The sequence below is a fragment of the Rhinatrema bivittatum genome, chromosome 2 (genome assembly GCF_901001135.1).
Source record: "Rhinatrema bivittatum chromosome 2, aRhiBiv1.1, whole genome shotgun sequence".
NCBI lineage: Eukaryota > Metazoa > Chordata > Amphibia > Gymnophiona > Rhinatrematidae > Rhinatrema > Rhinatrema bivittatum.
Genome location: NC_042616.1, coordinates 357,241,899 through 357,259,349, shown reverse-complemented (window position 1 = coordinate 357,259,349; position 17,451 = coordinate 357,241,899). Strand labels below are relative to the sequence as shown.

General features: G+C 50.2%; 1 protein-coding gene across 3 annotated transcripts in view; it reads left to right on the top strand.

Moving 5' to 3' along the window:
• Positions 1 to 17,451, top strand: part of SLC12A7 (solute carrier family 12 member 7) — a 485,337-nt gene that overhangs the window by 63,127 nt on the left and 404,759 nt on the right. For all 3 annotated transcript variants that reach the window (XM_029589924.1, XM_029589923.1, XM_029589925.1), the window contains exon 5: positions 793 to 847. In XM_029589924.1, the coding sequence (XP_029445784.1) occupies positions 793 to 847 (55 nt within the window). The remainder of the gene's footprint in view (positions 1 to 792; positions 848 to 17,451) is intronic.

Sequence of the window (17,451 nt, the reverse complement as noted above, 5' to 3'; positions counted from 1 at the left end):
CGGGTAAGTGACTTATCTTACCCTTAGTTTAGTGAATGTATTACTTCTTTTGGCTGTGCTCATTGTTCCCGTTGGGTTGGAAGCATGACTGGGTAGATTGTTAATGATAATATTCAAGTATAATCAGTTTGTTCACAGTTTGGCTTTTCCAGAGAATACTGGTGGACAGATGGGGAGGGACTATAAATCTGTGACGTCAACTTTTGCTCCAATTACCATATGCTGGCAGAGATGCATAACCCACTGGTGGGTATTGGCCTGCCCTCATTAGAGGAAAGGAAATTATCAGGTAAGTAGTCATTTCTCCATTTTTGTTTTGAGTGTAATTTCAATGCATGTATTAAAGGACTTCAACACCCTTATTGATACAAAAAAGGCAAAAGTCCAAGTAAAATACCTAATGCACTGTGAAATCCTTAGTAGCATATCTTGTTGTGTGTTGCATATTTAGTGTGATACCCTTTATTTCACATCTTTTTCTTTAGGTTTGTGCTATTGATAATGGGAAAAAATAATTATCTTCGATGTAATTTTCCCTCATGTACAGGAATACATTTATTATATTACCAAATTCTTCACAACTGGAGGCAGTTTGTATATCTTTTGCCAATGTGATCTATAGTGTGCAAGTTAAAAACTTTGAGAGAGATTTTATTTAATGTGCCACTATTAGGAATATGCCTTAATATTTTTAAATTGTGGTTTTAATCGATTACAAAAATGGAAATTATTATTGAAGATTGGAAAGTAATAGATTGTGTAGTATATTAATCTGAATTATTTTATCTACAGACAGTGCTGACTGCCATATCAATGAGTGCAATAGCAACAAATGGAGTAGTCCCAGGTATAGTTATTAGTAGTATAATTCACCGTTTAAAAACTATATTTAATTGGTGCTTAGTTTAAAGATTGTTTCCATATTTGCTAATATGTATATGTCTGCTATCACTAATGATCAAAATGTAAATCATTAAGGACAGCTCTAAAATATACCAATTTAGGGTTGATTTACCCTGGTGGTTTTGGCCTCAACAAGGTAGAGTGACTGCATGCGTAGTAATATACATAGGACTAAATGGCAGATATAGACCAATTGGTTCATCCATTCTGCCTAGGTAGTCTGATCTACACTGCTCTGCATGTATCCCAGCTGTCAACTGTGGAAATTTGACCACTTGTAGGAAATCGCTCCTATCTATATTGTGTTCTTCCTCTTTGCTCTCTTTTATCCTGGATAGATGAACATTCAGGTTCCCATACTTCTTGCAACACCCATCTTTCCCTTCCTTTGTCTTACTATCAAGCTTAGTAGAAATCTAATACAGGGGGTCCCCAAACTGTGGCGAGCTGAGGGCTTTTATCTTGCCCACTTGCTTTCACTTAAAACAAGCAAACAAAATGAAAAAACAAAGCATCCAGGGTCATATGGCCAGGTCAGGTGCATCAGGGTGTATCAAAAACATTTTATTTTTCTGCTGCCAACTGAAGCAGCTGCAGTCTTGGGTGGTGGGTCAGTGGCCTTAGTATAACAAGTTAATTAGATGAACTTATTGCGGAGTCTTGGATAGTGCATAAAAAGGTATCTGATCCATCTGATCAATAGACTGCTGTGCCGTTTCTGCTGTTTGGACTCTGCCACTCGGCCCCTTCCCTCCCCTCCCCCACCGATGTCACCTGGGCAACAGCAGAAACGGCCCGAGGTGACGCTGGAGGGGCCAAAGCACCTGTGCTTCTGCTCAGCTCTGCCGCAACATCATTGAGCTGCCGTTCTGGGTGATCTGTGAGAAAAACATCTATTGCTGCTAACTTCCATCAATAGACCACTGTGCTGTTTCTGATGTTTGGACTGTGCCACTTCACCCGCCTCCCCCCCCCTTCCAACGTCACCTGGGTGACAGCTGAAATGGCCCGAGGTGACGCCGGAGGGGCTAAAGCTCCTGAGCCTCTGCTCAGCTCTGTCGTAACATCATCGAGCTGCCATTCTGGGTGATCTGCGAGAAAAACATCTATCACTACTAACTTATCCTCAATAGACCGCCCTGCCATTTCTGCTCTTCAGACTCTGCTGCTCTGACCCCCCTGACATCACCTGGGCGACAGCAGAAACGGTCCGAGGTGACGCTGGAGGGGCCGCGTGCCGAAGGAGCATGACAAAGGGGCTCACCTTTTTGTGTGCCTTCCTTGTGCGACCATCGTGCCCACCCTACCTGATAATTATTCTGTATTGGTTTAGTCATACTGTTAACCTTTGTTCCTAAAGCTCTTAACTGGTACTGTATCTGCAAAATGGAAATTCCAACTATCCTTGGTCAAGGAATACATGGCTGCCTGAGTAGGGTAAACTAAGCCCAAATCATCTACCAGAAACACCTTGATTAATGTCACTTTGTCACTTATCATCCCTCTTATTTATTTATTTTATTTGTTGATTTTTATATACCAAAATTTGTCGGAACATGCATTGTAACAAATGAACAAGAGAGTGAAATACAATAAACAGGGATGGGGAAGGGGGAGCAGCAATGAAGGAGGAGAGAGGACAGCAGTAGGAAGGATAGAGAAAGAGAGATGTTATAGGAACATTCGAAATATAAATTAACAATAAACAATATATGTACAGGTGGATATGTGAAAAAAATATAAATTAACCATAGACAATATATGTACAGGTGGGCTGGTAGGTACCAGACCATTGATGTCTGTGAAAGGGATAGAAGGAGGGGTGGGGGGGGAGGGAGGGATAGGGAAGGATAAGCTAAGGGTGGAGGAGGGGAACTAATAACAAGGTATTTAGGGGTCTTTGCTAGGGAGAAGAAACACTGTATTTTGGGGGGGAAGAAAAGGGGAGAAAGAGTGGCAGATAGGAGGAGGGGAAGGTGAGAGGGCTGAGGGGTTAGAGTGCAAGCTAAGTTTGGTCAACATCTGGATATGCTAATGTGAAGAGCCAGGTTTTGAGCCCCTTTTTAAATTTAGACAGGTTAGGTTCTAGATGGAGGGCTGTGGGCAGGGTGTTCCAGAGGGAAGGACCGACAATGGAGAAAGCCCTTTCTCTGGTTGAGGTGTGGTGAGCAGTTTTTAGGGAGGGGGTGTATAGAGTTCCAGCAAGGTTGGATCTGGAGGGGCGGGTTGATGATCAGAAAAGTGGTGCATTCTCGAGCCAAGTGTGATTTTGATTGTATAATAGATTGTGGAGAATGGTGAGTGTTTTGTATTTTATGCGGGAGGCTATAGGTAACCAGTGGAGGTCTTTTAGGATAGGGGTAATGTGATTGGATTTACGTGTGTTTGTGAGAATTCTGGCCATGGCATTCTGTAATAGTTGGAGGGGTTTTTTTTTTCTTCTATTTCTTTATTACTATGCAATGCTCAATCAGGAAAAAACTGCTATTATATATGACTTACTAACAGATCATAAACCAGACTGCTTTTTTTTTTTAATTCATTTTCCAAAAAGACAGAAATAGTACACACAGTTGTACAATTCTATAATATGATACAGCAATAAAAGAAAAACTCTGGTATATCATTCCTATACATCATAGGTAACATTGATATGGTAATATCATTACTACACTTTTTAAGAAAATTGTTGAAAATGAAACCTTCATTCCCTGTACGTACCTGGATCAGTCCAGACCGTGGGTTATGTCCCCATTCCAGCAGATGGAGTCAGCCCAAAGCTTCGAGGGGGCGTCACCATAAGTACTACTACCCCCTCTGCAGGAGTTCAGTATCTTCTGACTCCAGCAGATGCGAGTAGTGGAATCTGGGCTTGCTCCCGATTTCCTTGAAACTCTTTTGTTTCCCTTTGATTAGGGCTTTCTTCTCTGTGTTGTTAGTTTTGGTTTTGGATCAAGTTGTACTTTAGTTGAAAGAAAAAAGAAAAAAAAAAAAGGGTTAATTGGTTAATTGGGGAGGCGTGTCTTCTTTGTTGTGCCTTCTGCCTCCTTTTTCTTCGCTCTCAGCGCTGGTCTGTTTCTTTCCCGGGGTAAGTCGCTTTTTTTGTTGTTTCCCTGGCTGTGCTTTTTCTTTGCAGCTAGATTGACTGTGACTGCCGGGGAGACCGGCCTCCTTCGCTTGCTCCCGCGGCCATCTTGCCGGCTCCTCGTGGGCAGCAGGGAGCAGGCAGAGCTATTTCGGCGGGCTGTGCGGCCAGGAAGGCCCCCCCGCGGCGCCGTTTGGGTTTTAGCGGGTAGTGCGGGCCGTCCGGGCCCCCCCGCAGCGGCGCGCCATCTCGCGGCCCCCCCCCCCCCCCCCCCCCCGAGGCTGCCGAGTGTTTTTCATCGTCGGGGCTGTCTTTCGGCGCGCTTGCTATGCAGCGGCCGTCGTGTTGCTCGGCCTGCGGCGAGCCAGGATCGCGCATTTCTAGGGAGGGCATCTGTGCTAGGTGCCTCCCAGGGGGGGAAGGCACGTCCGGGCCCCGCACTTATTTTTCAGCGTTCGCAGCCTTGCCCGGACGGCGTGGGCCGGCCCCTCCCCCATTCCTGGCGGGAACGGCGGCCATGTTACATGCGCTGCGCTCTGAAGGGGATCAGACGGAGCTGGAGGATGGGGATGCCCCGGAGGGCCCTCCCCCGATCCTATTACCGGAGGCAGCTACGGAGTTGGACTCACAGGGACAGGGCCATCCGGGGCCCCCACCCGCGGAGGTCACCCCGAGTAGGCCGGGGTTTTCCCCAGAGTTTATTCGGCTGATGCATACAGCGTACCTGCAGGAACTGGCGGCTTCCGTGGGGCCTCCACCCCCCAAGCTACCGCGCCCCCCCCCCTCCTCTCCGGCCCCCCCCCCTCCAGGGGGCGTGGGGGCCTCGCAGCTCCCCGTCCACGTCCGGCTCCCTGTGGGTTCGGGGGGCACTGGGTCGGACCCGGTTTCCCCAGGATCGGACCCTGCCGCTACGGGGCAAGGGGATTCTACATCAGAGGGAGAGGATCCCCGCACGCTGCGCCTCTTCCAGCGGGAGGAGCTGGATGACTTAATCCCGCAAATCATTCAGGGGTTGGACCTCGATCCCCCGCCGGACCCGCCAGCTCCCGTCGCGCCGGCTGTAGTCACTTCTTCGAAGAAGGGAGATCCGGTGCTGGCAGCACTTCGTCCGCGGGCGCGGGCATTTCCCATTCACGAGTCGTTCCTGCAACTCCTCACCAGGGAATGGGATTCCCCGGAGGCGGCTCTGAAGGGCAGCTGTGCCATGGAGAGGCTGTACCCGCTGCCGGAAGATTTTCTGGATCTCATCAAGGTCCCTAGGGTGGACTCCGCGGTGACGGCGGTCACGAAGAGGACCACCATTCCGGTGACGGGCGGAGCGGCGTTAAGGGACACGCAGGATCGCAAGTTGGAAGTATTCCTCAAGCGGGTCTTCGAGGTCTCCGCAGTGGGGCTGCGGGCGGCGATGTGCAGCTCGCTTGCCCAGCGGGCTAGCCTTCTCTGGGTGCAGCTGCTGCTCACTTCTCAGGTGCTGCCACCCGAGGAGGCCGCGCAAGCGGATAGGCTGGAAGCCGCGGTGGCTTACGGGGCTGACGCCTCCTATGATCTCTTCAGGGTCCTCGCCCGTTCCTTGGCCTCGGTGGTGGCGGCGCGTCGGCTCCTATGGCTACGCAACTGGGCGGCGGACACGTCCTCCAAGTCCAGCCTGGGTTCCCTGCCATTCAGGGGTAAGTTCCTATTTGGGGAGGATCTGGACCAGATCATCAAGTCGCTGGGGGAAAACGCGGTCCATCGCCTGCCGGAAGACAGGTATCGCTCCACCAGGGCTTTCTCGTCCTCCCGGACCAGAGCCAGGGCGCAAAGACGCTACAGGAGTTACAGACCGGCGACAGCCCGACCTCCCCCCTCCAGGTCTCAGCCCTGGTCGCGCTCCTTTCGCGGGCGCCGCCCTGCGCGTCCCGCTTCCTCGGCGGGCCAACCTTCTCCCAAGTCCTCGCAATGATGTTCAGCTCGCCCACTCCGCCGTCCCCAAAATTGGGGGGCGGCTAGCGTTCTTCTACGAGGAGTGGGCACGGATCACCTCGGATCAGTGGGTCTTGGATACCATAGGACACGGCTACGAGTTGGAGTTTGCCCGCGCTCCCAAGGGACGGTTCATTTTCTCCCCTTGCGGCTCAGCCATCAAGCGAAGGGCGGTCCAGCAGACGCTGGACAGGCTGTGGGAGATAGGCGCCATTGTATCCGTGCCCTCCGGAGAGGTGGGCTTGGGCCACTATTCCATCTACTTCGTCGTACCGAAGAAAGACGGGTCCTTCCGCCCCATACTGGACTTGAAGGAAGTCAACAAATCCCTTCGAGTGACCCGGTTCCGCATGGAAACGCTGCGTTCGGTGATCGCGGCGGTGCATCGAGGGGAGTTCCTGGCCTCCCTGGACCTGACGGAGGCCTATCTGCACATCCCCATCCGGCGGGAGCATCATCGTCTCCTACGGTTCAAGATTCTGGACCAGCATTTCCAGTTTGTGGCGCTTCCGTTCGGATTGGCGACGGCCCCGCGCACCTTCACCAAGATAATGGTCGTCGTGGCGGCTGCTCTTCGGAAGGAGGGTATTCTAGTCCACCCCTACCTGGACGATTGGCTCATCAGAGCGAAGTCTTTTCGGCATGGACAGGCTGCTGTGGCCAGGGTGATAGAGTTTCTGCAGTCCCTGGGATGGGTGGTCAACTTCTCCAAGAGCTCCCTCGTGCCCTCGCAGCGCTTGGATTTCTTGGGGGCGACCTTCGACACCCGTCTGGGAGCGGTCTTCCTACGCCAGGACAAGGCGCAAGCCCTGCGGGAACACATACAGCGGTTTTCTGCTTTACCAGCTCCCACCTCCTGGGACTATCTGCAGCTCCTGGGGGTCATGGGTTCCACCATCGACATGGTTCCTTGGGCTTTTGCGCACCTCCGACCTCTGCAACGAGCGCTCCTCTCCCGTTGGAAACCTCTTTCGCAGGACTACCAGGTGATCCTTCCACTGCCCCAGATGGCCAGGAGCAGTCTGGCCTGGTGGATGGTCCCGGAGCATCTTGCTCGCGGCGTCTCCCTCGACCTGCCAAATTGGGTAGTGGTAACCACCGACGCCAGTCTCATAGGCTGGGGAGCAGTCTGCGACCGCAGCGCCACACAAGGAACGTGGTCCGCGGAAGAGGCGAAGTGGTCCATCAATCGTCTGGAGACCAGAGCGGTCAGGCTGGCGCTCCTCCACTTCCTTCCACTCCTTCGGAATCGGGAAGTCAGAATCTTATCGGACAACGCGACGACGGTGGCCTACATCAATCGACAGGGCGGCACTCGAAGTCCGCAGGTCGCGATCGAGGCCGCAATGCTGATGCAGTGCGCGGAGAGGCATCTGGCCCGTCTGGCGGCCTCGCACATCGCGGGCGTGGACAACGTACAAGCGGATTTCCTCAGCCGTCAGCTGCTGGACCCCGGAGAGTGGTCCCTCTCCGACGAGGCCATGCAGTTGCTCGTACGGAGGTGGGGATCCCCCCACCTGGATCTCATGGCGACTGCACAAAATGCCAAGGCCCCTCGTTTCTTCAGTCGCCGAAGAGAGCGGGGGGCGGAGGGCGTCGATGCTCTCGCTCTCCCATGGCCGGCCGATCTGCTCCTCTACGCGTTCCCCCCGTGGCCGCTGGTGGGAAGACTACTCCGCCGGATAGAGGCTCATCAGGGGACTGTAATCTTCGTCGCGCCAGAGTGGCCAAGACGTCCTTGGTTCGCGGACCTTCTCCTCCTGGTAATCGACGGACCCATTCGGCTGGGCCATCTTCCCCGCCTCCTCCACCAGGGTCCGGTATTTTTCGACCAGGCAGAACTCTTCTGCTTTTGAGAGGCGCCGCCTCCGGCGACGGGGCTACCCAGAGGCGGTAGTGTCAACGTTGCTGCGTTCTCGGAAGACTTCCACGTCAGTGGCCTACGTGCGGGTCTGGAAAGTGTTCGAGCTGTGGTGTACCGGCCTGAACACAAGACCCACGGAGGCGTCGGTTCCACAGATCCTCCAGTTCCTACAAGCGGGAGTGGACAAGGGGCTCGCTTACAACTCCCTCCGGGTTCAAGTGGCCGCCCTTGGCTCCCTTCTGCGTGACGGAGGTTCTCTGTTACAACATCCAGACATCGTCCGTTTTCTCAAGGGGGTCAAACATTTGCGACCTCCATTGCGGGACCCTTGTCCCTCCTGGAGTCTCAATCTGGTACTTCGTTCCATGTCGGGACCTCCATTTGAACCGCTGAAGAATGCGACGATCAAGGATATCACTCTCAAGACTGTGTTTCTGGTGGCCATCTGCTCGGCTCGGCGGATTTCGGAGCTCCAGGCTCTGTCGTGTAGAGAGCCCTATCTCCGATTCTCCAACTCGGGAGTGTCTCTTCGTACTGTGCCCTCCTTCCTGCCGAAGGTGGTTTCTGCGTTCCATGTGAATCAGACGGTGGAACTGCCATCTTTCCCTCCGTCTGAGCCGAGGTCTCTCCGTCTCCTGGATGTCAAGCGCACTCTGCGCATCTACCTGGAGGCTACGAATGATTTCCGGACTTCGGATCATCTCTTCGTCCTTTGGTCCGGGCCCCGGAAGGGTTCTCAGGCCTCGAAGACAACCATCGCCAGATGGCTGAAGGCCGGTATTGCCGCTTCCTACATTGGGGCGGGGCGGTCCCCGCCGCCCGGCATCGTAGCGCATTCTATCCGGTCGCAGGCAGCCTCCTGGGCGGAGACCTGCTCGGTCTCTTCGCAAGAAATCTGTAGGGCGGCCACCTGGAAATCCTTGCACACGTTCTCAAGACACTATCGCCTACACCTCGCTTCATCCGTCCATGGACATTTTGGCGAACAGGTTCTACGAGCGGGCCTCGCAGGACCCCACCCGGTCTAGGGAAGCTTGGGTACATCCCACGGTCTGGACTGATCCAGGTACGTACAGGGAAAAGAAAATTATTACTTACCTGCTAATTTTCGTTCCTGTAGTACCATGGATCAGTCCAGACGCCCACCGCACTTGGGTCTTCTTCCTGCTCAGCTGTCTTTGGTGGCTGATTCGACTCAGCTGTTATATGGTAGTGTCTTTTCTACTGGTCTTCTCTCACGTGTTCCCTGTTTTCACTGTTTTGTGCCTGTTTTCTTAGGGGTCAACACGCGACGTGACCTCCCATCCGTTGGTGGGACGGTACTGTTTCTCTAGTTACAAATTCAGCGGCTTATTGTTGCCGTCTTGTTTAAACTTGATCCAATTCAGGGGTTTTCTGTTTCCTCGGGCTTTGATATTCTCGATACTGAACTCCTGCAGAGGGGGTAGTAGTACTTATGGTGACGCCCCCTCGAAGCTTTGGGCTGACTCCATCTGCTGGAATGGGGACATAACCCACGGTCTGGACTGATCCATGGTACTACAGGAACGAAAATTAGCAGGTAAGTAATAATTTTCTTATCTGTGAAAGAAAAGAAAAACGCGGTATGCATTATGCAGTAATCTGGTTTCTCGCACTAGAGATGCGGATGCTGTAGACATCTTTTGTTGGGTGTGTCTGTTTAGCAAGTATTTGTAGATGGATTCATTTTCTCCCCAAATCCCTCCCCGCCCCCCTTATTTTGTTTTCCTTTGTCTTTTTGTCTTTCTGTGCATAGAGTAATAAAATATTTAATGTCAGGGTATCTTGAGTTCCTGGATCATCAAGCTGTCAATGAATTAAAACCTGTTGGGATCTATACATCCATAAATTGACCCTACTGAAGTTATTTGTTCGGTTAAAGGTTTGGGAAGCATTAGGGATAGGTTCAGTTTAACCCTTCACCATTATCAACCCAGGAAAGGCAGAATTAATCCCAATCAACTTTCACTTGTCCCGAATAGAAGTTAATAAATACTTAGAAATACTTAGAAACTATTGGTTGGGAGCACTCCCAGATGGAAATGGAAGGTACAAGTGTCGGATCAGGTCAGCAGGCTGCTGATGGATAAAGCTGGAACCAGATTTGACGTGTTACCTTTTGTTTGGAAGCACTTGGGGTCTCTGCGGTCATAAACTCAAAGGTAGCTAAACGTAACATTTTTCTCTCCCAATGATTAAAAGTTGGAGAGTCATGAGATATCCACACAGTCAGTATAGTTTATTTCGCCATTAAACCCACTTTATCCAGAAGTGCCTTGTGGTATGTTGTTAGTTTTTGAGAATTTACCGGGTACACACCAAAAAGCCACATCATGGGGTCCAAGGACACTCACAACCCGAGAGCAGTAAGTAGTTATACTTAGCCAAAACTGCTGGATTTTTGGACATGCCCAGAAACTGTGCAGATAGTCCCCTTTTGTTATGCCACATTTCAAACAGATAGGAGAGGAGCTAATCCCGGCTTTGAAAGCTGCATCAATGGGGAAATACATTTGCTAAAGAAATGTAAGCTGCATCTCACGCAAGACCACTTTCTTGGTAATTTTGCCACTCATGTGGTATTTAACCTTTACCGCGGTCAGTGATATCTCAGGATACATGTCCCACCTTCTCAAAATGTCAGTATAGGTAGATGGAGCAGCATATGACTTTAGTAAGGTAGAGAACATAGAACAGGAAATTTTTGATGCTGGCCGGGAACAAAATAAGGTTTCCAACAACGCTCGTTGAGTAACTGGGAGTTATGCAGGTTCATATTGAGTACATAATGTCTCAATTGGAGATATGCATAGAAATCTTCTCTGGGTAAGTGATATCAATCGCAAAGCTCCTGAAAACTATACATGGTACTTGAAGTAGTGCTAGCCCTTTGCTGGCCCATATTTTAAACCAGACTGCTTTTTAATCAGTGAATCATGGCTGGCTGATTCCGATATTGTCACCATTGACTCCTTTATGCCCTCCAGATTATACACCTGTTTCTGAACCAAGGCCTAATCTCCTAGCCCTCTGCAAATCATCTATTCTTCCTCATAAAAGAAACTTAATTACAGCCTACCTTTATGAAACTCTCCTAATCACTACCTCACTGGCTAATTTCCTCATTGTGTACTGTCGTCCTGGCCTCCTACTATCTAATCCATCTCCTTTACTAGAAATCATTTCAACCCTGTCTATAGACCTAACAAAAACTATTATTGTAAGCAACTTTATTATTCATTTTGACTCTGATACATTGCATTCCTCTGTATCAGCTTTCCTCAAAGCCATGAAAGGCCTTGGATGGGAACAATTTATAGCAACCTAAACCCATAACTTCGGCCATACCTTGGACTTAATCTTTTGTAATACTGCAATTTTACATTACCTTCTACTAAGATTTCAACATATACCATACCTTGGTCTGACCACCACCTTATTCACTTAACTACCAGCATAGAAACCAAAACTTCAAATCTCGTTAACAATAATGAACAAATATATAGATACAGAAGCAAAAAAATTAATTCAGACATCTTTGCAGAAGCTCTTGCACCTAACATAGCACTTTCAGTCAGTATAGATACTAACTCTACCATTCTATCTTGGAATCAGGCAATCAACAAGACTCTAGACTCTATTGCCCCCCTCTCATGCCATATACAGCTAAACCAAAACCTTCAACACCTTGGTATTCCTCATTTTGTTTATTAAAAACTACACTAAGACGTTGTGAACGCATCTGGAGAAAATCTAGGTTCCTGTACGTACCCGGATCAGTCCAGACAGTGGGTTGAGCCTCCTTTCCAGCAGGTGGAGATAGACTAAAACTTGAAGGATGCCCTATATCAGGACAGAGCCTATCCTCTACCCCTTCAGTATTCGTCTGTCTCCAGCAGGTGCAGCATCTCCCCTTCGGTTCTCTGCTGTAGGCTAGTCAGCCTCTTCTTTTCTTTTTCGGCTCAAGCAAGTAGTTCTTTTGATTCCCGCTTGTTTTAGAAACAAAGGAAAAAAATCTATGAAGGAAATTTTGCCTTCTTTTAGTGCTTGCCCAGCTCAGGGGGGCTTTGCCCCCCTGAGCCGGGCAAGCACTAAAAGAAGTTAGCTCTTGCCCGGCTCAGGGGGGCTTTGCCCCTTTTGCAGGAGGGGGTTCCCTGCATAGTCCTGAGTCCGTGGACGCTTCCAGGTGTGGGGACCGACGCTCTCCGGGCCTCGTTCCCCCTCTGGCTGCCGAGAGGGTTTTTAACCCGCTGCTGCGCTCAGTAAAAAAAAAAAAAAAAAAAAAAAAGAATTTAAAAGTTTCAAACTTTCAATAAGTTGCAGGTACTCACCTACCTCTAACTTATTTGCAGCAGTTGACCAGCTTTTTTATTTTTTTCTGGTCAGAGTAGGGCTAGAACCGGCAGCCAGAGAAGCAGAAGGCAGCAGGTTTCCCGCCTGCTCTCTCCTGCTGTGCAGGCTGTCAATCAAGCTTTTTTTTCTTCAGCTGCAGCTTAGCTATGTCCCGGCTGGCAGCCTGCCTTTCTTGTGGGCTGCCCTCTTCGCGTTTTTCGCGGCAGGGCCTCTGCACTGCTTGCCTGCCGGGTGGGGAAGGTCCCTCCTCGGCAGGACAAGCAAATTTAGCCCAGGGCTCCACTCCTCCCGGCATGGCTAGGCCTTTCTTGGGTCGGCAGAGCCCGGGAATGGCCGCCATCTTGGATTTTTCATCGGGGCCGATTTCAGTGCTTCCTGGGGCTGGGGGGCCAGATTCTTTTGATTTAACCCCCGATTTGGCCCCCGCCGGTGCCCGGGAGGGGGTCTTGACCTTCCCTCGCCCCCCCCCCCCACTCCCCCCCCTGCCAAATCAAGGGTCCCTTTTTCAGCGGATTTCGTCCTCCTCATGCACAAATCTTATCTAGCTAGCCTGCATGAGCTGGACGAAAGCCCCCCCCCCCCTTGCCCCCCCGCCAAAAATTCCTCGTTCAGCACCGTTGACCACTGGACCGGCCGCGGAGCCCCAGGGACCAGTTCGGGTGCGGGTGGTCCCGGGGGGTGCCCCCCCCCGGTGTCTCCTGTGTCCTCGGACCCCGCTGCTTCCTCAGATTCGGCGGAAGCCCCCCCCCCTAGAGGGGGATGACCCTAGAGCCCTCCGTCTTTTTCGTAAGGAGGAATTAGAGCCCCTCCTTACAGACCTTGCAGGAGCTGGGTCTGGAGAGTCCCTCCGTGGATAATCTCATGGCCTCGCTCCCTAAGGATATGAACCTGGTTCTGGGAGGGCTCCGGCCTCGGCCTTTCCCTTCCACCCCATGCTTAAGCTCCTTATCCTGCGGGAATGGGAGGCTCCTGAGGGTGCGCTTCGGGTGGGGCATGCGATGGATAAGCTCTATCCCCTCCCGGAGGAGGGCTTGGAGCTGTTGCGATATCCATCGGTGGATTCTTATGTTTCTGCAGTGGCCAAGCACACCACGATTCCGGTGGAAGGTTCCACGGCCTTGAAGGATTCACAAGATCGTAAGCTGGAGGCTCACCTGAAGCGCATCTTCGACGTTCTGGCCCTCGGGGTCCGGGCGTCTTGCTGTAGCAGTCTCATGATGCGAGCGGGCCTCCAGTGGGTCCAACAGTTACTCTGCGCCCAGGAGCTTCCGCCAGGTGAGGCAGAACAAGCCAAACGTCTGGAGGCAGTAACCGCTTACATATCGGACGCCCTCTACGATCTGGTCTGTGTCCAGGCGAAGGCGATAGTTTCGGCAGTGGCAGCCCGGAGGCTCCTTTGGCTACGCCACTGGTCGGCTGATCAGTCCTCGAGGACCCGGCTGGGCACGCTGCCCTTCAAAGGTAAGATGCTCTTTGGCGAGGATCTCGAGAAGCCAACGAGAGAAGGAGCTATACTCGACTTAGTGCTCACAAATGGAGATAATGTCTCTGATGTCCAGGTGGGCGCCCACCTCAGCAGCAGTGATCATCAAACGGTATGGTTTAATATCACAAAAATGATATGGAAAAGAAGCACAAAGACCCAAGTTTTGCAGTTCAAAAACACAGACTTTGATGAAATGGGGAAGTACCTGGAGGAAGAACTAAAAGGCTGGGAGAACGAGAGTGATGTGGATCAACAGTGGACCAATCTAAAAGGAGCAGTTACCAAGGCAACAAATCTATATGTTAGAAAAGTAAAGAAAAGAAAAAAGAAACCTATCTGGTTCTCAAAGGAGGTGGCTGACAAAATAAAGGCCAAAAGAACAGCATTCAAGAAATATAAAATATCCCAAAGGGAGGAGCACAAAGAAGAATATCTGGTAGAACTGAGGGAGACAAAGAAATTAATCAAGATGGCAAAAATTCAAGCAGAAGAGAGGATTGCCAAGGACATAAAGAGAGGTGACAAAACATTTTTCCGATATATCAGTGAAAAGAGAAAAGTTCAAAGTGGTATAGTGAAATTGAAAGGTGGAAAGGATCAATGTGTGGAGAGAGATGAAGAAATGGCAGAAATATTAAACGAATACTTCAGTTCTGTGTTCACTGAACACTCCAGGACCCTGGAGAAGGACCGTCGCTAGTTAATAAGAAACTGAAGGGGAGTGGAGTAGATGTAACTCCATTTATAGTAGAGAATGTTTGGGAAGAGCTGGAGAAACTGAAAGTGGACAAAGCCATGGGGCCTGATGAGGTTCATCCCAGGATACTGAGGGAGCTCAGAGATGTGGTGCGGGTCCACTGTGTGACCTGTTCAACAGATCCCTAGAAACGGGAGTGGTGCTGAGTGATTGGAGAAGAGCGGTGGTGGTCCCGCTTCACAAGAGTGGGAACAGAGAAGAGGCTGGTAACTACAGACCGGTTAGCCTCACTTCGGTGGTGGGAAAAGTAATGGAGTCACTATTGAAAGCGAGAATAGTGAACTATCTACAGTCGGGAGAATTGATGGACCAGAGGCAGCATGGATTCACCAGGGGAAGATCCTGTCAGACAAATCTGATTGACTTTTTTGACTGGGTAACCTAGGAATTGGATCGAGGAGGAGCACTCGATGTCATCTACTTGAATTTCAGCAAAGCTTTTGATACGGTCCCGCACAGGAGATTGGTGAATAAAATGAGAAGCTTAGGAGTGAGTGCCGAGGTGGTGGCCTGGATTGCAAACTGGTTGACGGACAGAAGACAATGTGGGATGGTAAATGGAACTCTCTCTGAAGAGAGAGCGGTTTTAAGCGGTGTACCGCAAGGATCCATGTTGGGACCGGTCCTGTTCTCAATATCTTTGTGAGTGATATTGCAAACGGGATAGAAGGTAAGGTTTGTCTTTTTGCAGATGACACTAAGATCTGCAACAGAGTGGACACGCCGGAAGGAGTGGAGAGAATGAGACGGGATTTAAGGAAGCTGGAAGAGTGGTCGAAGATATGGCAGCTGAGATTCAATGCCAAGAAGTGCAGAGTCATGCATATGGGGAATGGAAATCCGAATGAACTGTATTCGATGGGGGGAGAAAGCCTGATGTGCACGGAGCAGGAGAGAGACATTGGGTGATGGTGTCTAATGATCTGAAGTCGGCGAAACAATGTGACAAGGCGATAACAAAAGCCAGAAGAATGCTGGGCTGCATAGAGAGAGGAATATTTATTTTTATTTATTTAACAGCTTTTAATATACCGGTGTTCGTGCAAGCACATCACGCCGGTTTACAATAAACTTGAGAAAGGAGGAAATTACAAAAAACAGGGAGTGGGGGAATGGAGCAGGAGTGAAAAAAGGGGGGGGGGGAGAGGGGGGAGAGAGGTAAAGGAGGAAAGACAGCAGCTGAAAAGGTACAAGGAACGTATCAGTATTTACAAGATAGGTTGCTTAACGAGGTTAGAACATGGTTGAGTATTACAGCGGTTAAAGAAGGGAAGTGATTATCCCCTTGTACAGGTCCTTGGTGAGGCCTCACCTGGAGTACTGTGTTCAGTTCTGGAGACCGTATCTCCAAAGAGACAGAGACAAGATGGAGGCGGTCCAGAGAAGAGCGACCAAAAAGGTGGAAGGTCTTCATCGAATGACTTGTGAGGAGAGATTGAAGAATCTAAATATGTATACCCTGGAGGAAAGGAGGTGCAGAGGTGATATGATACAGACTTTCAGATACTTGAAAGGGTTTAATGATCCAAAGACAACATTAAACCTTTTCAGTCGGGAAAAAAAATCAACAGAACCAGAGGTCACGATTTGAAGCTCCAGGGAGGAAGACTCAGAACCAATGTCAGGAAGTATTTCTTCACGGAGAGGATGGTGGATGCCTGGAATGCCCTTCCGGAGGAAGTGGTGAAGACCAGAACTGTGAAGGACTTCAAAGGGGTGTGGGATAAACACTGTGGATCCATAAAGTCTAGAGGATGTGAATGAAGAGTGGGTGGCTTTCGGGTATGACGGCTAATGCCTGGAGATAATACCCTTATTCAATATACATACACATGGTTAATGCAACTCCAACATTGCTCTAAGCTTAAACGACAAGAGGAAATGTGGAAAAAAGGATTGCATTCACAAAAAGCGGAGAGTAGCTTGCTTGTTACGGCGGTTACTACCCCAAACCAAATAAGCCTGATACTTCACTTTCAATGCATATCCAGCATAACTCTCTGCTTCAACGGCAGGGGAGAAAGACCGATACTTCACGCATATCCAGCATAGCTCTCTGCTTCAATAGCAGGGGAGAAAGACCGATACTTCACGCATATCCTTCAACGGCATATCCTTCAACGGCAGGGGGAATGAAGAAAAGTGGATCTATATACAGACAACCAACAAGGACTGAATTACATAGGGTAAACAAATAAGCATGGGTGTAGCTTGCTTATTGCGGTGGTTACTACCCTAACTAATTAAGCTAGATATTTCACTTAGATGCGGTTCCAACACTGCTCGCTGCATTAATGGTGGGGGTAGAAGGGAAATAGAACCAAAAGGTTACTAAGAACCAAGAGAAACAGATAAGTATGAGAAAAAAAATGCAAAGCTTGCTGGGCAGACTGGATGGGCCGTTTGGTCGTCTTCTGCTGTCATTTCTATGTTTCTATTTTTGCATGTTTAAGCTTATGAACTCCTTGGCTGACAACAAGGTCCATAAGCTCCCAGAGGACCGCCCTAAGTCTTCCCGATCCTTCGCGGCCTCTCGCTTCAGGGGCCAGCGTCACTTCGCTTCTCGGGAGCGGGGCGGTTCTGCAATGGGGGTCTTTTTGTGCGCAGTCCTGGTCGCAGTCCTTTCGTGGCAGACGGCCCTTTCGCAAGGGCCAGCCCGTGCGTGCCACCGCTAAACCTGCCACGCAATGAAGTTCAGCCGACCCATTCCTCTGTTCCTTACCTCGGCGGACGCCTCTCCCTATTCTTCGAGGAATGGGTCAAGATCACGTCGGATCAGTGGGTCCTCGACATTATCAGAGACGGGTACTCTTTCGACCTAGTCATGGAACTTCCAGATCTCTTTCTTTTCTCGCCTTGCGGCTGGGCCAAGAGAGACGCGGTGGTCCAGACTCTCTCCAAGCTTCTGGATCTGGGATCTGTGATCCCAGTCCCGGAAAGGGAAATTGGTGCCGGCCAGTATTCTATTTACTTCACCGTGCCCAAAAAGGACGGGTCCTTCAGCCCAATATTGGACCTCA